General features: G+C 36.2%; 2 protein-coding genes across 2 annotated transcripts; one reads left to right on the top strand and one right to left on the bottom strand.

Annotated features, from left to right (window-relative positions):
• Nucleotides 1-616: 616 nt before the first annotated feature.
• On the bottom strand, nucleotides 617-9992 carry LOC103714061 (translocon-associated protein subunit alpha-like). Its single transcript, XM_008801194.2, has 8 exons — nucleotides 9815-9992; nucleotides 7343-7504; nucleotides 7139-7189; nucleotides 5231-5319; nucleotides 2356-2433; nucleotides 1964-2167; nucleotides 1202-1273; nucleotides 617-950 (listed from the first exon to the last, which is right to left on the bottom strand). Exons 1-8 carry the CDS (start codon nucleotides 9876-9878, stop codon nucleotides 900-902), a joined length of 771 nt encoding a protein of 256 aa, XP_008799416.2. The 5' UTR covers nucleotides 9879-9992; the 3' UTR covers nucleotides 617-899.
• Nucleotides 9993-13556: 3564 nt separating this feature from the next.
• On the top strand, nucleotides 13557-23550 carry LOC103714060 (triosephosphate isomerase, chloroplastic-like). Its single transcript, XM_008801192.4, has 9 exons — nucleotides 13557-13862; nucleotides 14991-15017; nucleotides 17177-17246; nucleotides 17888-18011; nucleotides 19072-19156; nucleotides 19309-19441; nucleotides 19660-19833; nucleotides 21180-21262; nucleotides 23131-23550. The coding sequence occupies exons 1-9, from the start codon at nucleotides 13686-13688 to the stop codon at nucleotides 23185-23187; spliced, it is 930 nt and encodes a 309-aa protein (XP_008799414.1). The 5' UTR covers nucleotides 13557-13685; the 3' UTR covers nucleotides 23188-23550.
• The last annotated feature ends 1111 nt before the right edge of the window (nucleotides 23551-24661 follow it).

Here is a 24661-nt window from a genome sequence, read left to right as displayed (position 1 = left end):
CCAGCACAGCTTTGGCCATGGATCGCGTACTGAGAGATACAGATGCAACAGCAGTGCCTCCCAATTAAGCCAAGATCAGGCATCATAAGTACCATCTATTAAGCTGGTTTACTTGTGGTTTTCTTTTGAAGGAAATTTTTATCCAACAAATCATGTTGGATAACACTCTTAAAACTTTACTGACAAAATTATCTAAAGGAATTTCAAAATCAGTAACATTGACTCAACAGCTCAAGCAAAAGGTATGTTCAGCAATTAACAATTGCGAGTTTCTGATACCAAATCTCCAAGCGAATGAGCCACCAATAAGATGCTACGGGCTCTTATACATCTGCCAGGTAAAAGCATGTTTCTTTCGTCATCACCTCTATCCCAATTTCCATAAATTCTCTGTGGATGGTAATCTTTCCCTAATTTAACTCTTCAGTATTTTCCTGCTAAGCAAAATACAAAGAAATATATGATAACTTCTGTAAATGGCAGATTTGGCGATTAGGAGATCACTATATTCTGGATGTGGACAGAATTTTTTCATTGATCATGCGACAACCAAGAATTAGTCGAGCGTGCATATCAGCATTTCCCAAACAGATACATCACCGTTATGCAGCTGAAGTAAGTAACGTTAATTCATTTTTACCATTAAGAATGCATAATGCATAAACAACAGTTTTCACCAAAATTGAATTTTCCCAAAATATTTTTTCCTTGTAGTACACAAAAAATATCAGTTTACTAAACACACTAGATGCCGACATTAAAGGTACATGAACATAACATTTGTGTCCAAGTTTCTCACCTACAGCCTTGAAAACTACCATGTTGTCAGAATCTACCTCATCTTCCTGCTCTATAAAACTGGATTAAAGGATAGAAACCACCCTGAAGAACATGGAAATCTACTTCTTCTTCTTTGACTTGTTTGAAAGTGACTGAGCATATGCAGTTCCCTGGACAACAAATATAAACACACACAAAAAAGAGAAAAGGTTTCATTTCTCTCTGGATGCAGTGGATCTAATCGGGCTTAAAATCAAAGAGTATGGACCAAACAGCAAACATGAACCATTAATACCAATATTCTGTCAGAAAAGTAGCAGGTGTTGATATGTGTGAGGAAGAGAAAAAAAATGATAAGCTAAGCACAAGATGGTCACAAAAAAGGAATATTGATTTGATATTGCCGCAGCTAATAACTCACCTGCAACCATTCATCCATGTTAGCATCAGCCGCTCGAGTACCTACTTCCACCTTAGGCATGCTCTTGGTTTTCTAAGAAGAATTATACATGAACATAAGAACAATTTAATTGTATGCGACTACACTAAATGAGCAAGAACTCAATTTTCGCAAGCCGATATCTTTATCCATTATTAAATATTTGAAAAAAAAAAGACGCGTACTAACAGTAATTAAACAGTCAACAAGTCTGTCATTAGTAATTGTTTAATACAAGTAGATTTAGTTTGTTTTTAAATACAAGTTAATAGGTCAAGTCTGACTTATACTGAAAATATGGTTTCTTAAGCCTCCTGCAGGAATTTTTGAGACCTGTACCACATCTTGGGCAGAACCCATCAACTCTGATAAGGTTCACACCAAAGAACAAAAATAATGATATGAAAAACACCAGAAGCAAAATATGGACACTAATTTTGTCAAATTTATAGCACATGCACCTAAGGTTCAACAATGTCTCAGCTCATACATCAGTCTAAAAGCACAGGCTTCAGCCAATAATGATCAAGTGGTAAACAGCAACTAAAACCATCTGGCAGAGATTTTGACTTGTAGAACTAATATATATCAAGTACACCAAAATGAATAACAAATTTGCCTATCTGAAATCCTTGTCAACATCTCCTTTTGAGGAGCATAAAGTATATGATTCCTTTATTCAAACAGTCTGAGATCACAACCAAGATTTTATAGAATATGAAAGAATTCATTAAAGTAGCTTACTTTTGAGAATCGTTGTATTTGACCATATGCCCACAATCCAAAAAGTCCAATGAGGGCAGCTCCAAGAGTAACAAGGAAAACAGACTCTATGCTAAGGAAACCTCCAGTCTCCACAACTTCAATGGTACCGTTATAAAACACACTCTGATATCGTTGCTGATCAATCTCATAAACTATGGTACCCACTAAATCAAATAAGCCAGACTGCAGTACGAACACATTAGTAGAGTCTCAAAACTCTAGCATAATCTCTTACTATATGAATATATATGCAACTTAACTGAATATAGACATGCTCGTTCAAAAAAAGACTAGTTGCTAATCAAAAGGAGGATGTTTCCACAGGGCAAGATATCATGAGAAAAAAGCAGGTGCTATATACAGGCAGCTACCTGCAAGAATTTGCTGGCAGCAAATTTATAAGGGAATGTCGCTTGAGCAGAAAACGGCACTGATGCATTGAAGAACTCCTGTGATAGGCAATGGATAGAAATGCTTGATATTAATAATGTTAACAAATAAAGGCATAGCATTAAGGAAAATTAAGACTTACAACAACTGAACTAGGGATACACTTTGCACAAAACAGATACCAATATCATATATCAATTTATTCTCAACACGAGTTATTGAAAAAAAAAAAAAAGGAAAAAATGATCTTATGATTTCAGGAAACCTAGTCCATGGAATCCTGGTAAAAAGAACATTCCTCTTATTTGCCATAGTACACTGCTTATTACACGTGAATATGAGACAATCTGATATCTCCATATGACTGCACTACACTGAATTGGCATGAGCATAACAACACCTTTCACTCACCAGCTGGTTTAGATCACCTGCTATAAAGTTAGAAAATCCTACTCGACTACTTTATGGGCATATTCCTGTAGCTTTTGCTCGAATAAAAGGTAATTCTATAGTTGGATTTTATCTGCAAGGACTTCAAGGTTAAAAATGATAGGTCCATGTTATTATACAAAGAATTTATGATGGTAAATTGTTTTTTCCATCAAAGAATATTATGCTGAGATTGAACTCCACTTGCGGCTCCAGAAAAACATCAGGATCAGTATGCAAAAGCAATATATTAAAAGTGGCAGTTAATGGACAATAAGAACTTCAATCCTTATAGACAATTAAAACAGCACTCTGATGCTTATTAGTTATCTAAAGGTGGAGAAGGCGCAGGAGAGGACTTGGGTACAAGTAGTGGGGAGCAGGTCTCTCAAATAAAAATGAAAAAGAATAGGAAGGGGGTGCAGAATTGAGTTTTGTAGGAGATCAAGAAGTAGGTTCAGCTTCTTAGGTGGAAGATTCCTGCTGCTAAGCTCCAATGGTCAAAGACAGCACAAATACTGTGATTGGATCGCTGAGGAAAAATCAAAGATCACATATAAATTTACTCTAAATCTATATAAAGTTTGTTAGGTGCACTTATAATGATAATTCGATAAAGAAAACACATTTTTTAATTATATGACCATGTTGACACCTCATCTATCCAACGCAATATGATGCCCTGTTGGAAGTTTGAATACAAAACACACACACACACACATTGTCATGCACGATTCTTTTATTTTCTTCTTTTTTGTTTGGTTAGTGATGACAAAATAATCAATCAGTAAACTACTTAAATATTTTTGTATATTCATACATGTACATAATTATGTATAAAGAAAAACATTTATATATGTATGCATACATTTATGTAAGCAAACCAGTCCTTTCTGAGAAAGAAAAGATAGGAACTCTCATCTTTTCTCACAAAATATAGAAAGGAAAGCAATGTTTTAAGGCCTATTAATTCATAATCCTGTATGCTTTATAAATCAGAGAACATGTCACTTAAATATTTTGCAGATGATAGTTAATATTCATACATGTACATAATTACGTATGAAGAAAAACATTTGTATATGCATGCATACATTTATGTAAGCAAGCCAGTCTTTTCTGAGAGAGAAAAGATAGAAACTATCATCTTTTCTCACAAAATATAGAAAGGAAATCAATGCTTTAAGGCCTATTAATTTATAATCCTGTATGCTTAATTATAGATTAGAGAACATGTCACTTCCAATTTGACGCTTTAAAATTTAGTTTGTTAGTCATCATATCCTTCAAAATTGACAGGGATTAACTCTCTTTGAGTTCTTTCCCAAGAGGCAAACGTACAATAAAGGCAGAATTTGCTTATTTGGTGCTACCGTGCATCACTGGACGGAGGGCTAAGTGGTACCATACTATATATAACTCGAACAGCTGGATGAACCAATGAAATTGTATCACTTGAATCATCATGATGCGCCATTCACACCTTTTAGAGCATCTACATTAACACAGTCTCTATGGTAAATGAACCTCTCACTCCAATTATTCTCTTTATATATAATATAATATGTTAGTGAGAAAGTGAAACAAGAACGATGTTAAATAGGGGTGCAACTGAGCCGAGCCGAGCCCAGTAGCTAGAGGCTCGAGCTCAACTCGATTTAAAATACTAGGGCTTGCGTCAAATAAAAAAAGGAAGTAATACTCGAGATCGACTTAGCTCAACTCGAATATGAACTGATCCATACTCGAGCTTGAATTGGAGCCTTGGTCATAATAAAAAAAATTAGTTAAAACAAAATATAACATAATATTATATTTTAAAATATTAAATTAATAATATATATTATAAATAAAATATAATATTATTTAAAATGCATATACTTGAGCTCGATAATAGTCGAGTCGAGTTGAGCTCGAGCAACTCAAGAGCTGCTTGGCTCATTTGCACCCCTAATGGTGTATATCACCAGAACTGGTAGTGTTTTTATAATCTACTTTTATAGAAAAATGTAGAAATGAGAATCTAATCGTTGATACTTCAACTAATGTATAGATCATAATCATCCTCAAATTTGTGCATCCCCTTAAATCACAATGGTCCATCAAGTACTTTGACAACTTCAATCATTCATCCGCACAATGGTGACATGTCATCTATTGATGGGATACACTCAACTCATAGCTACTTTCTCTTCTAGAGTCATGATAGTACGAACGAAAAGGACAATGAGAGTCCAAGTGGCAAAGCATTAATCTGTATGAGACTTAATTGCAAAAGATTATGCAAAGTTGTAGAAGGCAAAAATTAGACGGGCGTAACAAAAAAAATCATATATTTGATGATCAAAACTGAAGTAAATTTGAGAAAAACAAGCCAATTCCACCGAAATTGCAAGAAAACATAAATTTGAACTTGATGCGCCTCACCTGCATGGTAAGGTTTTGAACAAGCATGTGATGATCAAAAGGAAGATGAAGACTACCATACATGGCTATGACATTTAAAGTTGATTTGCCTGTATTCATTAATATAATAATTGCCCATTAGAAGAATGTAAAACAAGAATTCAATAAAGAATGGTTGAGGGTAAAACAAAAACCACTATAAGACACATAAAGGACAACATAAAACAATAACCACCAAATATGATAAACATTAGCAATTCTCAATAAGAAACCAGTGTTTAAACATGCATGATAGATTAAACTACTGAAAGAAATGCCCACAAACATTAGCGAAACAAATCTTATTAAAATGACCAACATGCCACAATAACCATTCAGATAGAGAAACAGAAAACATATGCTCTAGTTAAAATAATTTATGGTTCGAAAAGTACATGTAGATATATAAAAAATTTTCTCCAATTATCCTATCCATTTTGTCAATGGGCTGATCTTCCTATCCAGAAAGGTTCTACAGCACAATTTAAGAAGCAACATACAGCTTCATAAATACTTAAACAAACCATTTAATAAAATAGGAGCTCAAAAGACACAAACAGTGACATTAGAGAGATAAATAAGGTTTATTAAAGAAGAAATGTACAATTACATTAATTCTTACAGGCATCAGTTAATAGAGCAGAAGCTTAAGAGACATGAATGTTAATAGTATAATTATCTATCCCACTGCCAACTCCTCTATTGTGACCGTGCATGAAGTGTGTTTGACTGTCCGCATTTCCTCATCCTGCATGCTATCTCAATTTCTCACGACATATTGGTTAGAGCATGTGGCTGTTAACCATAAGGTCAAAGGTTCAATCCTTGCTCTAGCATTTATTATGCATTGTCTTAAGATGAATTTTATTATTTAAAAATTAAGTGTGCATCACAAGTGCCATACTCTAGTCATATACAGCTAAAAAGAACAAAGGTATCGTGTGCCAATACAGGTAGAGGTTTCAGCTTTTCACAAAGGCTTACTCTCATACATCTTTAGAATGCAAGCCGGCATACAATAATTAGTGCATGCGACCAAAATACTTAAGGCCGAAGTGGAGAATAACTATCATAAATAGATAGAGAGGATATAGGCATCACGTGGCAACACAAGTAGAGGTGTCAGCTTCCACAAAGCCTGCTTATATACCAAAGAACATACGCATGCATGTGTGGATCATTAGCCCATATTTGCACAGTCAGACAAGATACCAGAACTAAGTAAATAAAAGTCAAAACATAAAAACAGAAATTGTGTTCAGATTAACTCAAACAAAGTGACCTAATCATGAAGCATGTCTAAAGGAAGTCATTATTATCATTCCATCAGACTTTGCCTGAACATGTTTGACCATGGAGACCCCTGTGAAAGCTAATCTGATTGCAAATCCACAAGAAAATCTATTCATTCATACTATCCAACAATAGCAAGATACCTTATTGTAGGTACCATTTATTGACAAAATAACTTTAACATGTTAGATTCTCAAATTTTGAATTAAATTCACAAAGGCAGATAGCCAGATACAGTTTTCCATGAACTTAAACAAAAACATTGAGAATGTCAGAATTTACAATAAAATCAAGAAAAGATATACAAAAGATGGATAAATCAGATGATAGAATCTAGAAAAAGAGATAGAAATAGTCAAAAGTAGTATGCTTATCATACAAAAAGTGCAAGAGAGAATGAATATTTCTGTTTTCAGTATATACATAAAATGAGTGCATAATCAACAATAAAATGAGCATATAATTAACAATATCTAACGGATGATTGTTAAACAATGATAAAGGAATGAGATAACTCAACTGAATTAAGTACATGAACAGGAAAGTATGAAATATCAATAGTTAGATAGCAACTCAAGAGGCAGATAAGGTTATTACCCTCGTTATGCATGCCAACCAGAATTTCAGTCACTTCCCCTGTTGGAACCACTGAAGCCAAAAAAAAAAAAGTTTCAAAACACAGAATGACATCATAAATAGTAGTAGCACTAGAAGTAATCGTAGTGGTGGTGGTAGTGGTAGTAACAATAATAATATTGTCAATGTTAACTATTTTGAATGTTTTATGAAAATAATACTTACATTTAGCAGCATTTTTTGGAAATAAACATATTGTATCTACTCCAGAAGCTGGACTTAGGGTTCCATAACCAAAGACTTGGGTCTCATCACCAACAATGCCAAGATCGTCCCTTTCAACAACTTCAGTTGCATCAACATCTGCTTCTGATTGACATCTCACAACTGCCGAAGTGAAAATCAAGAGTTTATGATGAACCACATAGAGCTAAAAAAGAAATACTAAAGCTGTAATATTTTTGAGATTCATACTTGACTAATCGATGCTGTTGGAAGAGTAGAAGGTAGTCAGTGAAATGGAGCACAACAAGCAGTGAACCTATAGAGTCAAAGCGCAGAAGAATTCTAGTTATAGTCAATTTTAAAGCAAATGCAACAGTGTCCTTATAAGTGAAGTGACTGTATGGACTAAAACTTGAGAGATACGGACAGTACAGCTCGGGCGGAATTACATAATTACTTGGAAGTGTGGTAGATAGTTTTGTTTGAAAGTCACTTTCCAAATTAAAATAAGATAAAATTCATATTTGAAATTTGAGCACAAAGAAGAGAACTTCTTACGCTCTAAAGGTTAATACCATTATCAAAACGGCATAACATCACCTCTAGCTCTCAGAGCTCATAGAAAAGAAAAAAGAGAAGAATGGGAAAATGGAGTATTTTATTTGAGTTGTCAGTGCTCTGTAAGTACAGAGTTTGCAAGTAGTCAGCCGCACCTTGTGACTTCAAGTGCTCAAGAATTCCACCAAGCAGTTTATTTAGGGAGCTAAATTAAAAATTTCTCAATAAAACAGCATTCCAGTTTATTTTCTGAAGCAAAAATAGTGCGATTGCAGGCTTTGTATGTGAACTTTGCTTAAATAAAAGGGAAGAATAGATACATGTGGTTCATCACTTAGAAGATAATGCGTACCAAACAACCACCCCCCTGAAAGGATACACAAAAGAAGGCCCATATTAACAAGTGGGATCTGGAAATCACAAAGAAAGGCTTCTTTTGCGCTTAAAATCTGTAAGCCTATCTACAAAAAGCACAGTGCATGTATGAGCCTCACTCTAAGTGATAACTTCTTAACAAAGACCAAATCTATATCATTATATTTTTTCCAAAAGATCCAATGAGGTCATACCTCTATAGTTCTAACAGCCCACCTTTGTCACGAAACTTTTGGTCCTTCAACCACAGTAAACCCACGAAATCATTTTAGATGAAGGAGGGCTGTACCGCTGCAATTTGCAGCAATGGAACAGACTATACAGAACAGTGTAGAAAAGGGATAACGAGCTATCTAACCATTCTGAAGAAATAAGAAAAATACTATCTCACGGCAATCATCACAAAGAAATTCCACCCAAAACTGGAGAAAAAATGGAACGAGAACAAAAGGGGCAACGAAAATGAAGCTACGAATGAAAAGGAAGAATAACGCTCTCACGATTAGAAAAAAAGACTTAATTGAAACTTACACAGTGCCAATGACTAAAACAATAATGCTAGTACACTAACAATTATAATATAACTAATGCCAGTTATAGATTTGCTCTTGTTTTATACACTTTGGACAGAATCCAGGTGGCTTTATACAATAAGGACTGGAATCTGAATTTTAGCATTCCCTTTTCATTTTGGTTTCATCCAAATTCTCAAACAACACATATTAAAGTTGGGTTTCTGGATCTTGTATCACCATTGGCTCTTATCCTGATCCACAACCTGCTATTGGAATAAGGCTTCATCTCCTATCGCATTACTTACATGATGATTTTTTGTAGTCTCCTCCTTTCTCAATCATATGACTTAAATCCAAGACCTCTTCCGATCAAGGCCATTCCTCAGATATGTAAGCATCTTCTCAAATTTTATCCTAATGAATTGTCACCCTGAAACACAAAAAGAACAGCTCGGACATCAACCTTTCAGATTCCTTCATTCCATCTCCATGATCCATCGCAACTGAATTAAAAACAGCACACCCAGAGAGTAGCTTTGGATCATCGCGTTGTAGTTCTCGTTCGCAAAGCTACTCCTGATACAGAAGTATCTCTCTTTAGAAATCAATTGGTAACTTGAAGCTTTGTTCTCCACAGACTTTTCATCCTACAACTTCTCAACCTTCCCAAATGAAAATGTCACCTTTTCCTGTCTTTTCTTCCATCTCCCAATGCAGCATTTCCAAGACGACCTTATTCTTCTTCAAAACAACATATATCACGACATCAACGTAATAAACTTCTAAATTGATCAGATCTACTACTTCATGATAGAACGAACCAGCAAAAGAATTTAAAAAACAAAGTTCTATTAGAACGACCATAACATTTGATAAACAGAAAATCTAACAGATCACGTTGAAACAGAACCGAATTGCCAGAGAGATCGAGATGGATCGATATCAAAAGCAAGAACCAGGAAGCCCGGATCGATTGGGAGTTGGAGACCGGGAAGGAAAGAGAGAGAAAGGGAGAGGGAGATACCTTGGACGATCGGAGAAGCAAGGAGGAGAAGCGCGACCAGGAAGGAGAATACCCTAATCCCCATGGCTGAAAGCCTGAAAGCGACGGCCGGGGGTCGGTGGGTGGCGGGGAGAGCCGGAGAAAAATTTGTGCGCTGTTTTGGTGCCGTGGGGACTCGAGCCCTTGTTCTTAGGAATAAGAAAATATAGGAAGTATTTATAAGAAAACAAACTGCGTATTTAATACGAGATAATAATATAATGTAATATATTAATTTTTAGACTTTAAAACGTTATATTATATTTTATATGAAATTTATATTATTGTGTTTTACAATGTGTTATATTATCTACTGAAGAGATGCTTAGCCCAATAAAATACATATAATATTAACATGACATTTTTTTTTTTTAATTTACAATGTCTATCCACACTGTTCTAATATAAGTACAACCAATAGAGTCGAGAAAAAAAAATGACATAAGGATGGAGGGATGGCGATGAAACATGTTCAAAAGACCTCTCTGAAATATTGAGCAGCGAAGAAGGTGATCCAGTCTGCAGCTCTGTTTGCCTCTTGATACACATGAGCAATTAGAAATAAGTCAATTTTTTGCTATCTTGTGGATATTTCTAAGCAGTGGATGGTAATCGCCCCTCCACACTTCATCTCGAATCCACTTGACCACCATGGTTGAGCCTTCTTCCACCAAAATATTCTTAGTCACAAAACTATTTAATAATATGTTATTATCATTATAAATTAAAAATCTAATATAGGATTATATAATAGTTTTACACAACTAAAAATGTACTATATGATTATCATGAAATTGTGATCGATGTATCAACAATGTTATATCATTTTGTATATTACTAATGATTCTAATATTATATAATATTGATTTTTTTTAGAGCACATATAATATTAATATATTAAACCTAACTATACTGTGATAGGATATTTTATTTTACATGAATATGTAGCATATTATATATAATATGATTATGTGCGCCTTCTCCACCATCATCATGCATGGCCGTTTTCTTGATTCTTTCATGGGAAAGAACCAACCTTTCTCTTTCTCATACGATAAGACGAAGTTCTCTCTCTCTCAAGATGAGCCACAGTGGAATACATGTTAAGATAGCACCATGAGCCTTTATCCAATGAAATATGAATTAGGACTAGCTAAGAGAGGCACTTCACTCATGATCCTGGATGTGTCCATCATCGTTTCCATAGAACCAGTCATTAGTTATTGCAGTTTAATGCCCATGATTTGTAATTGAACAGTGACCCTCCTCTTTTCCGTTTAAAACACGGGAGTTGGGACCATCGCATAGCTAGAGAAAGTGAAGAATAGGGGGTGGGAGGGGTGAAAGGAGCGAGAGAAGAAAGATGGATGGCGGACATCTTTTGGATTAAAGAACTTTAAGTGATTGGATAGAATTGCAAATCTTTTGTGATCCTAGCTTTTGTGAATCAAACTTCCTTAACTTTAAATGATGGAGCACTAGACCTTCCGACTCAAGAGCGAGGGCGACCGAGACTCGGCGTTGGCCAACAGCCCGCGGCTAGTGACAGACCAGCTACCAGCCATAAAGAGGTAGGTGTCGGATTTTGTGCCCGGCAACAACTTGGTTAATCGACCGGGTGGTGGTGTGGATCCTCTCTATCTTTATTGTGTCCGGATCATCCATAGTACATGTTTTGAATCGTACCATTCTTGTTAGCCGCCCGTCATCCTATCACAATAAATGAGGTTGTCAAAAAATTTGGATTACGTGCTATACATGACACATTGTTTTTGAATATTCAATAGCTATCCATTCGATGATCAAATGCTGTGCTGGCTATCAAGAGGTATACAGCTCTATACGGTGCAAAACATGCACCGCATCATTAGCATTGAATGTTTGATAATCGTCCATCCGATGATCTAATGATGTGGTGGCTATCAAGAGATTTACAGCTTTATACGGTGCAAAACATGCACCGCATCATGGAGGATCCCCACCCTCAACTTTTTATCCTTGCCGTCCGGGAATAAAAGGGATAACATCTTCCATCATCCGATTGACTGTATACCTACGTTCCAATTGCCTGCCAAAAAAAAAAAAAAGCCTTCTCCGTGTACAGAAGAGGCCAGCTCATACCAGATCGAGCCCTCGACTCATCTCTCTATCCCCGTCGTGGCGTCTACCTAACCGTCACTTTTTGTATTTCTCCAACCAGCTCCTTGTGAACCGATCAATAGACAACGCAACGCCACGCTCCTAAAACAGCCAAAAAAAACCCCAACTTGTACATCCGGTAACATGGTTTCACTTTTCCCATAGAGTGCTATGATCTTAAAAAAAAAGAGCCTGCATGACTAATGGGTTCCTTTGCGGGGCTTCTTCTAGGTCTCTGAACAAATTTTTATTCCGACCATTTACCCACACATGCGCTCCCCAGAACAGCGAACAGCTTTTCCTCCGATAAGAACTCACGGCCCAAACTTGAGTCTTTCCGCTAGTGCCCTGCGAATATCACCAATCACCTTACGCCACGTGGCAGACTGAATCCAGTTTCCCATCCATGTCAAGCCAAATGTTCTGCTTTGTTTATCCATAAATGAAATTATATTTCACTTTATCTATTAACCCCGCTTTATATATATATAGAATGTGAAACGTGGCAGACGATAACTATGTTCCCACAAGATTACTCGCATGACAACTCGCTTGGTTCTCCGAGATACGTGTCCGAAGGAGACTCCCCACGACGTTATCCGATAAATTTATTACTTTCTCTCTTTCATCAAAAAAAAAAAAAAATCTCTCTCCATATAAAATAGTAATAAAATGAACGAGAGACGAGGGCGAAAAAGACCACATCCCCGATCTCTCTCTCTATTGTTTTGGGGGGGTTCTATATACACCCCCCCTATTGCTAAGGACACCCCCCAAAAACCAAAAAAAAATACCCAAACTAACCTTTAGTGTAATTACCATATTGCCCTTGAAATTTTCTCAGTACACCCCCCCTTCCTCCTCCCCCGTTTCGTTTTGAAAAGAAAAAAAAAAAACACCCCTCAAACCCCCCTTAAACCCCTCGATCCATTTACATCGTTTAGGCGATCTTTGAAGGAGATTTAAGCCCCATTCGAAGCATGGACAAGCAACTAGTGATTTGGGACGAAGAATCGGCCGCAAAGGTACGTGTTCCACCTTGTTTCGAAATTTTTTTTTTTCACGGTTCGTGCTCCGTTCGGCACTGGATCGCCGAACAAAAGGCTTCTGTTCGGCTGAACAGTGCCGAACAGAAGCCTTCTGTTCGGCAACCCTCAACCGAACTCTTCTGTTCGGCTGCACAGTGCCGAACAGAAGGCTTCTGTCCGGCACTGTGCAGCCGAACAGAAGGGACAGAATGCCGACGACGAGAGGGAGAAGGGGGAACGGGAGGGGTTTGGGCGTTGGCGAGGTGCTTTGGGCGGAACAGTTCAAAGGGAGACGCGAGGTGCTTGAGGCGAGGTTTTTTGGGCGGAAGGGAGAAGCCGGCGGGTGTTTTGGAGGGGAAGAGCGGGGTGGGAGGGGTTTGGGGGGTGTAGAGAGCAATTTAGGTGAGGGGGTGGGGAGGGTGGGGGGTAATTTAGGAATTTTTAATTTTTTAGGGGTGTCCTTAGCAAATGGGGGGGTGTAGAGAGTATTTAATTTTTTTTTAATTTTTGGGGGGTGTCCTGAGCAATAGGGGGGGTGTATATAGAACCACCCATTGTTTTGGTTCCTCGCTTCGCGGTGGTTGGTGCGGTCTTTAGAGGCAGCGGGGTGAGAGCGGTGGTTGGTGCGGTCTTTAGAGAGAAAGCGGGGTGAGAGAGAGAGAGAGAGAGAGGAAGGGAAGAAGGTAATGGCGGCGGCGTTATCTCTGGCACCTCAGTTCCCGGGGCTCCGCGTCGAGCGCGAGCGCGAGCGCGCCCCGTCCTTGTCCTCCGCCTTCTTTTCCCATCGCGCTTGCTCTCAACGCCGCCTCTTCTCGACCCGGCGATCTCCCAGAGGAGTCGTCGCCATGGCCGGAACCGGAAAGGTGATCCCTTTTCCCCTCTTCTTCTTCATCTTATCTTTTTTCTACCCTTTTAGATCTCTGGGGACATTTGTTCTGTGAATAGCTGTAATCTTTGAACTGGATTCAGTCAGATTAGATTTACATCTGGATCTTTTGAATGATTTAAGTGAAACGTTATATAGATACTGTAACAAATACCTAATTTTGGCTTTCATTATTAATGCTTAGGGAAGTACAAAAATAGGCTTCTCTGTAACTATATTCTAATTTTAAAATGTTTTTGGAGGGTAGAATGTATCTGATTTTGAAAAATCGGACCTTTTTATTAAGCTCAAAAGCACTTAATATCTTCAATTCTTCATTGTCTTTGATTCTGGATTTATGTATTTAATGAATGTGTGTTTATGTGAATACACAACTGAATTTAGTTATCTCAGATTTATGTACAAAACAATATGGATTTCAAAAGCAAATTGATGAGGGATAACCAGTGAGTCTTGCATCAAAACTTCAGTCTATTACTAAGAACTGAACAAGCTGAGAGAATATCACCAAGCATTGTGGTTTATTAATAAATAATCATAATACTGGGCATTGATGATTTGTGATGCTTGATGATGGATACACTCCACCAAGGTGCAATGAGTTTGTAGCGTGACAGTAACCTCAAGTGCCAAGTACTGAGAGATAGTAACAGTTGATGCGGAAACTTTATATTTTGATAAAGCAAGCCACCTGATGACTTCATTAGGTTGTTGGCCACTAAATGAGGAGGCAAGAGGATATAGTTGGAGAGATTGGGATCGAGCAATTCCGAAAATCTTAGAATATTGGAAATAACTTTCTTGGATGAATTCCAGAATTATGCAATGAAAGTAATTAAAAAAACACTTTCTTCCGATAAATAATTGTAAAAATTACTAGCATGTAGTGTTTAAGTTCTTGCTTGTTGTTACATGACTAGGTATATTCTTGTTTTATATCTGGTCAATGAAGTGTAATCTTTTCATATTTTATTTTCTTTTCAAGAAAAAATTTATCTAGGGTTTCATTATTTTACATCATATATGAAGATAACTATTTTCAAAAGAAATTTAGATCATGATAATCCTTTCTTTTTCTAATACCTTGCTTTTGCTGTGCTTGCAGTTTTTTGTTGGAGGAAATTGGAAATGTGTAAGTATAAATTCTTTCCATATCCTATATTTTTCTTTGCTGTCCTACTTTTTCCTTTTATTAAGAGTCAATAATGCCTACTGCTAATTGATCAGTAGAAATTCGATCCCCTTCGAATAAAAAAGGAGGAAATAAAGTTATTGTCTCTTTTATAGAGTTCATAGCATAGAGAAGTCAGCTTTGACATGTGATTGCATTATGAATACCTTACATGATGAGATTAATAATACAATACTAGGATTGTGCCCGTGGATGATAAAAGGTATTGTGACTGGGTTCAAAAAATGGTAGGAGTGATGGCCTTGTGAAATTTATGTAGGAAGTGAACCAGTATTCAACATCAAGGTTTTAAGCCCCAATAGTATGGGGGACTTCTTGGTTGGCTGTCTTGTTCCTATGAGAAAATGAGTCTAGGATTGGGGCGAGACTTTGAAACCCATCTATGCAGAGAAAGAAGAAGAAAGAGGAAAGAAAGAAAGGAAGGAAAGAAAGAAAAGAAAAAGGGAAGGAAAGAATGAAGAGAGGAAAGAAAGAAGAGGAAAAAAGAAAGAAAGGAATGGAGAAGAAAAGAAAGAAATGAAGGGAAGAAGGAATGGACGAAAGAAAGAAGAAGAAAAGGGGAAGAAAGAAAGGAAGGAATGAAGGAATGGACGAAAGAAAGAAGAAGAAAAGGGGAAGAAAGAAAGGAAGGAATGAAGGAAGAGAGGAAAGAAAGGAAGCAAAGAAGGAAGAAGTGAAAGAAAAAAAGAAAAAGGAAGGACAAAGAGAAGAAGGAAAGAAAGAAGAAGGAAAAAAAAAGAAAAAGGAAAGAAAGAAAAGAAGGAAGAAGAAAAAAAGCAAGGCAGAAAAGAACGAAAACAAGGAAATAAATAAGAAAAAAGAGACAAACAAAGAAAGAAAGGAATAAAGGAAAGAAGAAGGAAAGAGATGGAGGATGCTCAATCGGGAGACAGGGTAGGGTAGCAGGGTGCCCGTTCAATGGAGAAGCTAGAATACCCCATCCCATAAGATTTAAAACCTTGTTGAAAATCACTTATTTATAAATTTTGCTAGTAACTATAGATTAGTTTATGCTTTGTTTAATTTCAATTTATTGTTGGATGCAGAAATTAGTTATATCCCGTGTGAACTCACCATCAGGGTATATCAAATGACATTATTCCGCAACTCTTTTCACTGAGATAAGTGAGGATTAGGAGAGCCGAGGAAGAGGATCATAAGAGGATGCAACACTTCGGACACACATGAATATCCTTGGAATGAGATATTTTGGAGACTTGGCATTCCAAGGGACCTACCAGTCGTTAGCAAATCTGAGTGAGAGTTAGTACAGAGGGTGATAAAAGCATGACAATTAGACAACTAGGTTGGTTGACGTTGGATTTAGACTAAGAAAACATGATTTACCTAGAAACTGGTTGTTCAGAATAAGTTTAGAGCTTATATAAAGTGTGGACATCAATAACTTTATACATGTCACATAATCCAAATGGAATAGAAGAACTGTTAACATGTCTCTTTGAATGAAATCAGTTTCTCATCAAAGAAATAACATAAAGGTTCTATCATCTGGAAGATAAAAAAATTTGACTGGAAGATACTCATGGAGAAAGGATCAAGTGTTCTGGCTAATAATTGTCCAATTAATTCTATGCAACTATCCGTGCTTAAGATTCCTTTTTTCTATTCATTTCTCTCAAGGACTGTGTTTATTCTCAAGACAAGCTTCTTTAAAGCTTTTATTATACTTTAGAACATTAGCTATAAAAGTAATTCATGTAAAACTTTTTCCGAATCACGTAAGTATGGTGATGTAGTAGCAACACCCATACATTGCACCATGTAGTAAAATGCGTAAGGTAAAACCAGTCAAAAGCATAGTTTATTGAAAAACAAGTTATCCATTTCTTATTCATTTGCTTGTAGAAAGGCATCATGGTTTTGCTAGAATTCTAGCCCAATCATATGATCTCCACTCATTTCAATTGATCTCTATAACTCATGTTACCTTGACATTGATAAATTTTGATGTTTGACTTTCAAATCTTGCTCTCAGCTTTTTCCAATATTAACTTCTTTTTATGTTGAAGTTTGTGTTCAGATCATGTTTCTAAATTCACTGTTTTGCCTAATTTATTATTTTTTCTTTTTTTAAATAGAATGGAACAAAGGACTCTATTAGCAAACTTGTTGCTGACTTGAATGGTGCTAAAATGGAAAATGATGTCGGTAAGACTATCTGTTTTTCTTTGCTATCTTTATGTTGCTTCAATATGCAACTACAGTAGAGTAGGCCCTTTATTCACAATCGAAGTTTTTAATCTTAGAAATCTCAGTAAGCTTGTCATGTGTCTAATACCAAGATGAACTGATGTGTATCTGCTTATTGCAATGGAGAAGGAAAGCTGAAGAATTTTAAAATCATTGATATATATATATATATATATATATATATATATATATATATATATATCTATATCAATAGCTTGATCCATGTATAACAACTGAAATATCAACATGTTAATACTGCAAAAGTGTGATCATATAGTAAACTGATTATTGTATCTGTAAATTGCTTGATACCAATGCAAATTGATATTTTGGTTGAGATCATAGAGGCTGAAAACCGTGCTTACAATGGGCTCACCCAGCATTACTTGAAAATGCTAGTTTAATTGTGCACATTATGCTAGCTCTGTGATTAATACATCTTAACATAATGTGTTTCATTTGAATTATCCTAAGACTAATAACTTCCTAATTTGCATAATTTCATGACTGTTTAACTATAACCTAGTTTTGTTTTAGTGATCATCTATTAATTTAATTCTGTGAGGTCTCTTGATTTATATTTCATGTTGTTTATGCAGATGTGGTTGTAGCACCACCATTTATCTATATTGACCAGGTGAAGAATTCATTGACTGATTGTATTGAGATTTCTGCTCAGAATTGTTGGGTTGGAAAAGGTGGAGCATTCACTGGAGAAATAAGGTCGTGACAACTGGAATCTTCTCCTTTCTTTGTTATTTTCCTCATTTTTGTTTCTTTTTTTTCTACGGAAACAACATAAACTTGTTCCTGTGGCTCGTTCCTCACTGGTCGCTACCTATCCTTTGAATTTTGAATCTTGGGGCATGGTTGGCATTTTTTTGCACCCTTATTTCTGTTTTGAAAAACAAAAATGTGATTGTTATTCTATTGATGTCTGTGCTTTAAAAATATGATTATAACTCTAAGAAAAGGTAACTGTAATGCAACATAATAATGTTGTAGATACATTTTAAATCTCTAATTATTTTTGTTATACTATTTATGTTCTTTCTCATGTACACACTGAGCTTGTGTGATGTGCAGCCTTACTAATATTAATGGATAACTGATGTTTACCTAATTCCTAAATAACAACGGGCATTTCGCTTCTGTTTTTGAACAATAAATAAAGAGCTGCACCAAGTTCTCTAGGATGGCATTCATAAGAGTACATCGATAAATAACTAAAATTTGCAATTCTTCCAATTCACATACAGCAGATTTGCAAAAACTGTGCATGGAAGCAATTTGGAGTATGGGACAATCTGTCCCTGATCTTGAGTTGGTGATAGCAGGATCAGGGCTCTATTACTTGGAAAGTTTGGTAAAAATGGTGTGTGGATGAATTAACGAGACTTCATATGACATCCACCCGACCATTTAAATTTCCAGAGAGTGCTAAATGGCATAAATTTGTGCTCTGCTATTAATTAGAATTAAAATTATCATCGGACATAAAGACAAATATCTTTTGATATTACTTTTACTTTTAGCTCATCTGTCTCTGCATTTTGATATGGGACATAAAGACAAATATCAAAGTGCACGTTGAAGTATTTCTGTGCTTTATGTACTAGTTTGAGATATCTTTATCTGTTGACAGATCTAAGAACTAAAATTTGTGTTCTGTAGTATGCTTGTAGCCAGTCTCTTGTTGTCTTCTGATTTTTTTTAAGAATAATTTCTTGGATCATGTATATTGCCATGATGAAGTTTTTAATTTTCAATTGACAATGTACAGTGCAGAGCAATTGATAGATATGGGGTGCCAGTGGGTTATTCTTGGGCATTCTGAGCGCAGACATATTATTGGTGAAGATGACGAGGTACCAGTTAGAGAATGAATACCTAAATTACTTTCCACATATTAACTAGTTGATGAGCCTTGTCATGTATTTAGTGAAAGAAGATTAGGGATTTAAGATTCACTTATCTGAATTTTAAGTTTGTAACAGAGAAAAGCATTTTTCACTTTCAGTTTATTGGGAAAAAGGCTGCATATGCCCTGAGCCAGAATCTTAAGGTTATTGCATGTATAGGAGAGAAGTTAGAAGAAAGAGAAGCAGGAAAAACTTTTGATGTCTGTTTTCAGCAGATGAAGGCTTTTGCAGGTGATGTTTTGGATTGGTATTTACCATAACTATAACCTTCAAGCCATGTCTCAACTATTTGGGGTCAGCTTTGTGAATCCTCATTCACATGGCATTCCTATTTAGGGCTAACTATGATGTTCATTCAAGCACTTCATGTCACTACTTCTGTCCATGTACTCACAGCAGAATAGGACTTATAGTTTCTAATATGTCTGCTTTTTCATTATTTTGTTCAGATAGTATCACAAGCTGGGAAAATGTGGTAATTGCATATGAGCCTGTGTGGGCTATTGGCACTGGAAAAGTGGCTACTCCTGAGCAGGCTCAGGAAGTACATGTTGCTGTTCGTGATTGGCTCAAGAAGAACGTTTCCACGGAGGTTGCATCCAGTACTCGTATCATCTATGGAGGTAATTGTTTGCAACTATAAATTTGTCCATCATCACCATAATGGTTTCCTTATACAGCTGATTTATAAATCTATTACTGTGAGATGATGAAATTAGGTTCTAAATGTGTTACATTGTCTTTGTCTGGCAACCCTAATCAAGGAACTTTTGTCATTATTCAGTCTTAGTGATTTGATCAGTGAGGTTATTGTTGTTATGTGTTGGTAGTATGGATTCAAGTGGCACTGCTGATGTGTGTGCCAGCAGTGCAAAAAATAAGTTCTCTCTCTTTTTTTCATTCGGCCTAGTGCTGAGAAGTACTGACCCATATTGACCTGACCCAGTTTTCATGAGTCAGTGTCCTGTGATACAAACACCCTGTTTTCAGTCAATACCTGAGTCCAGCAAATGTTTGCCCACTGCAAACACCCTGTTGTCATGGAACAGCATGGTTCTCAGCACTTGAATCCTTGGTTAGCATTTGATATATTGCACATGTTGGTAAGTTTGTGATTTGCTTGAGTAGGAACATAAAGGCTGCCACTTTGTAAAGGAAAAATTATGATTGTTTCCCCAATGGGTGCTTCAACAGAACGAAAAGTAAATAAAAGAAAACCAAATGAAGTTTCTTCATCAATATAGCATAATTCTTGACATACGGATACCGAAGTGTATGTTAACACCTTATTAGCACTCCAATAGGATGGGGTGATTCAGTTTTTTTTCTTTGCTTCTTCTTCCTCTTCCTATTCCTCTTTCTTTCTTTTTTTCCTTTTCTCTTTTTGCGTGCAGGAAAATTCCATCTTACTCCATTTAATTTTGTTCATCTTTCTGTCTACTTTTTATTTTTCTTTTTACTTTTTTTGTTAGGGCACGGTGGGTGGTGTGGGGAGGTCAACAAGAGATAAAGAAATAAAATGTGACTTTTGGTTCCAAGAAATGTCCTATCACTAACGATCTTGACAGTCATACATTGTTATGTGAGCATATGCACAATGATTTCAGTGTCGGTTAACCAGATAATCCCGGAGGCAGCTTAGCGCCAAAACTTTATTCTTGCACAATTCCTTAGTGCTGGTGCCTCATTGTGCATCTGTGTTTTCATGGATAGCAGAAACTAATTTATCAATTTCTTCTCTTCATATTGGATAACCATACATCCATCTTAACTTATTTAGTTAACTGGTGGCTAAGATATTCTTATGGTAGGTTTCCAGGAGGAATTTAATGTATGATTACCTGCTTCATCTTCTAGGATTTACTAATGTTTCTGTATGTAAAAATAGTTTTGTATTCCGTGTTTTAAGCACCTTTGAATTTATTTGGCCATAAAGATATAGAAATTGAATTCAGTGCTTTGTTTGCAGGTTCTGTGAACGGGGGCAATTGTTCAGAACTTGCAAAGCAAGAAGATATTGATGGGTTTCTTGTAGGAGGTGCATCTTTAAAGGTATGCTCATGGGACGTTGCTGCTGTTCATGGAGAAAATTTTGGTCACTTATTTTTTTTCCTTGGTTCTCTCTCCTCGAATCTTTGTTGTGTTATCAGTAATGAAAAGCAAATTTCTCCAGCTATTTTTCCATCATTTTTTAATAACCAAACAAACCCTAAAACCTTGTCTTAAACTGGCTCACTTCATTAAACCAAATGTACAACTAAATGGGCCACAAAAAAATAAAAAAACTATCGACATTTCTAACATGTCACAACAGTTTCCAGTGATGATGACTTGATTCAAGTGAGCTCATTTGGTCCAATGAATGTGCCTCATGAGGCCACATAAACCATATATAGTATTGGACACAAATTTCAAGTTATGACCCCTAAAAAGCTATGGCAGTAATCTAAAATCAAGCAATTATTAGAAATATGCCTTAAACTTGGATACTCACCTAACCCTAGTCTGCACATAAATAAGTGATACCAGAGTCGATGCATTTAACCATTTAAAGATACCATACTTGAAATTTAAGACATAATCTAGTTCTTCATGTCATGGAAGACAGAGCAATTGACAATTTAACCTATGTTTTTTCTAGACAAAAGAGTTACTTGCTGTATATAAGAAGTTATGCAGAGAAGCAGTAAGACAGTTTTCCACCAACAAACTATGTAAGCAATGGTATCATACAGTGTCACTAAGTGTCTTGAATATGCGATACTATAATCTTAAGCAAAAAGTTCAGAAAAAGGATGCAAATTAATCTAATGATTGAAATTATATAAATTATATTGTGCAAGTTGGAACAAGTATATTAATACCCCTTGATCTTTGGAGGAATGATCAATATTTTGCTTTCAGTTACCATGGGATAAAGTGCTATCGTAAGAAACATAAGACTGAATTACCTGAGATGCCTGTGCCCATAAGAAATCTCGGAGCCACCCATTAATAGTAATGGAACTCTGTGCAAAGTTTCCTCCTGTGATATGAGTTACCACCCCTTGATCACTTATAGTACCCCAAACATCCGACTGCATTTTCCAACTGAAATGGAAAATGACTACCGAAATTGAATTGTACATCCAGAATAGACCTAAGAAGCATATATGGATCTCGTTTTGAAAAGTTTTACATCTGTATGGTAGTTTGATTACTATTGTCAAAAGAAACAAATTGCATATTGAAACGGCCATCTCAAAGGGGGCATTCTCCCTCATCTCTAACCAAGCTAGCAAAAATGCAAGCAAGTAGGTTTGCTGTCCATGCGTCACAAGAAAATAAGGTTTTAATGTCAGCTTTTATAGCGGCAAAATAATGTTTGCATCTAAAAATAATTTGCATATATAGGGGAAAAAATCATATTGTGGACCTGTAGGCTGTAGTGGCAAAAGATGTAGCCACTTAAAAATGTCGATATTATGAGGCAAACTTTTTGTCATGATAACTACTTGTTTGAATCAAAATACAAATATTGCCACTAACTTTCAGTGGCATTGACTGAGGAGGCTTTTTTTTTTAGGGTGGGGGGTAATCCTTTGAGATAATTATTGAGTGGCAAAATTTATAGCTTTTAGTGGCAGTTCTTTTTGCGCTAAAAGCCTATATTGTTGTAGCGGTCCTTTAATTTGTAAGGATGAGCATTGAGGTGCCAGATAATTCAAGGATTTGTTTGTGGATTTGGTACAAAGGTGTAAGCTTCATGCCTTGCACAGGCTTAAAGCTTGTAGTTAGTTTTGTAGCATCATAACATTGATGATTTTTATGCATTTATAATTTATAATGATAGATTTTAACTTGGAGCAAACACGTGCTATAGTTGTTTTCCCAACAGGCTGAACTGAAGAAAAGCATTGCTGTTTTTGTTGGTTCTGCAGGGACCAGAATTTGCCACCATTGTTAACTCAGTTACTTCGAAGAAAGTTGCCGTGTGATGATCCATTTGAAGTCAGAGATAAGCACGAATAATGTCCAGGAGGCAGTTCCTCCTCAAAAGCATTTTAATCCCGATATTCATCACAATTTGATTTTGGTAATTCTGGAGCAAAGTTATATGAATAAAATCATGTTCTTACCTTGTTTTGACCTCGCGTGAATGTTACCATTGAAATTTGTACCGAGCAAGGTTGTCTTGATTTCTCCTGTGCGTGAATAAGCACTTGGTCTTCATTACTCGTATACAGCCATAAAAGCCATGAACACATGAACAAAACCATTGTGACATGGTACAGTTGTCAACTTTATGAAGTCTCCCCCCGTCTCTCTCTCCCTCTATAAAAATATTCAAATTCAAGTGTTATGCCTGGAAGATCCACTCTGTTACTTCCTATTGAGTTGCTGTTGGGATATTTAATCATCCAAACAAGTCAAACCGGCTACTTTTGGTTGATGAACACCATTATGATGGGCTAGGTTGATCTTTGTAGTGTTCCTTTCTTTCCTAACCACTAGAAAAAACAATATCTATATCGTTGTGGCCGGCAGGGTGAGTCTTGGCGCACTTGTAAGATTGCTTCATTATCATTTAAAAGTCAAATTCTCTGTACGCTAAAATAATGTTGTGTATCTCTGACCCTTCTTAGATCGTATGTTGAGTTGAAAGCTACGAATGATCTCCACATTTTCAAGTTCTCAAGGGCACAAGGATGGCGAGAACTAGCTTAGCATCATGACAAATATCTTTTTCTTGAGTGCCAAACAATGTTTCTTGTTGTCACTTCAATTATCAAAACAAGATTGGAGATTGTATTCTTCCAAGTTTTTTTTTTTTTTTTTTTTTTTGGGGGGGGGGGGGGGGGGGGGGTGGGGGGGGGGACTTCCTCCAAAAAGACAATGATAGAGAATATCGAATCATAAAATTTTATGTTACCATAGGGTTTGATCATAATTACTTGCTTTGTTGGTTTGGTTGATTCCACTCCAGACTTATAATTCATTATTTACTTCTCTTTCGTAAAATATATTTGTTTAGAGTAAAAATAAGAAGAATCCTATATTTCTAAGCACATATAATATAAAATAATTTTTGTTTTGAGTTACAGCAATCTTGTCGATACAGTGTCTTGGATTGATCAAAATGGATGAGACTAAGACAATTAAAAATTTTCAAAAGTGATAAAGAATGCAAACTATTAGGGAGTTTTAGCATATTAAATTTCTACTTAGCTCACCTTTTCTTTATTTCATTGAATCATGTGATGAGGAGGTTGGTCTGTCACTTTCTGTTCACTTGAAAGGATTTCACAAATGCCAGGTTCAGCCTAGCATCATTTCTTTTCCTATCTTCTATGGCCAGTTGACACAAGATTGGACTAGGCTGAACCACAGGAACAATGTGGAGCTGCATCAGGCTTGTGGCCGGATCCCACCACTGGAAGGTCACAAGGGATCTGGACTTCTTTTATATCC

Source organism: Phoenix dactylifera, chromosome 18, assembly GCF_009389715.1.
Source record: "Phoenix dactylifera cultivar Barhee BC4 chromosome 18, palm_55x_up_171113_PBpolish2nd_filt_p, whole genome shotgun sequence".
Classification (NCBI taxonomy): domain Eukaryota; kingdom Viridiplantae; phylum Streptophyta; class Magnoliopsida; order Arecales; family Arecaceae; genus Phoenix; species Phoenix dactylifera.
The sequence above is the reverse complement of the archived record's forward strand: the minus strand, read 5'-3'. Positions and strand labels throughout refer to the sequence as shown.

What these genes read in the sequence shown, in the direction of transcription:
- LOC103714061 (XM_008801194.2), bottom strand. Translation starts at nt 9,878, where the DNA reads ATGGGGATTAGGGTATTCTCCTTCCTGGTCGCGCTTCTCCTCCTTGCT. An exon ending in TGCTTCTCCGATCGTCCAAG is followed by an intron (nt 7,505 to 9,814) that starts GTATCTCCCTCT and finishes TCACTTCGGCAG; the next exon opens with TTGTGAGATGTCAATCAGAA. An exon ending in AAATACAACGATTCTCAAAA is followed by an intron (nt 1,274 to 1,963) that starts GTAAGCTACTTT and finishes AATTCTTCTTAG; the next exon opens with AAAACCAAGAGCATGCCTAA.
- LOC103714060 (XM_008801192.4), top strand. Translation starts at nt 13,686, where the DNA reads ATGGCGGCGGCGTTATCTCTGGCACCTCAGTTCCCGGGGCTCCGCGTC. An exon ending in TTGGAGGAAATTGGAAATGT is followed by an intron (nt 15,018 to 17,176) that starts GTAAGTATAAAT and finishes TTTTTTAAATAG; the next exon opens with AATGGAACAAAGGACTCTAT. An exon ending in TAGGAGGTGCATCTTTAAAG is followed by an intron (nt 21,263 to 23,130) that starts GTATGCTCATGG and finishes TTGGTTCTGCAG; the next exon opens with GGACCAGAATTTGCCACCAT.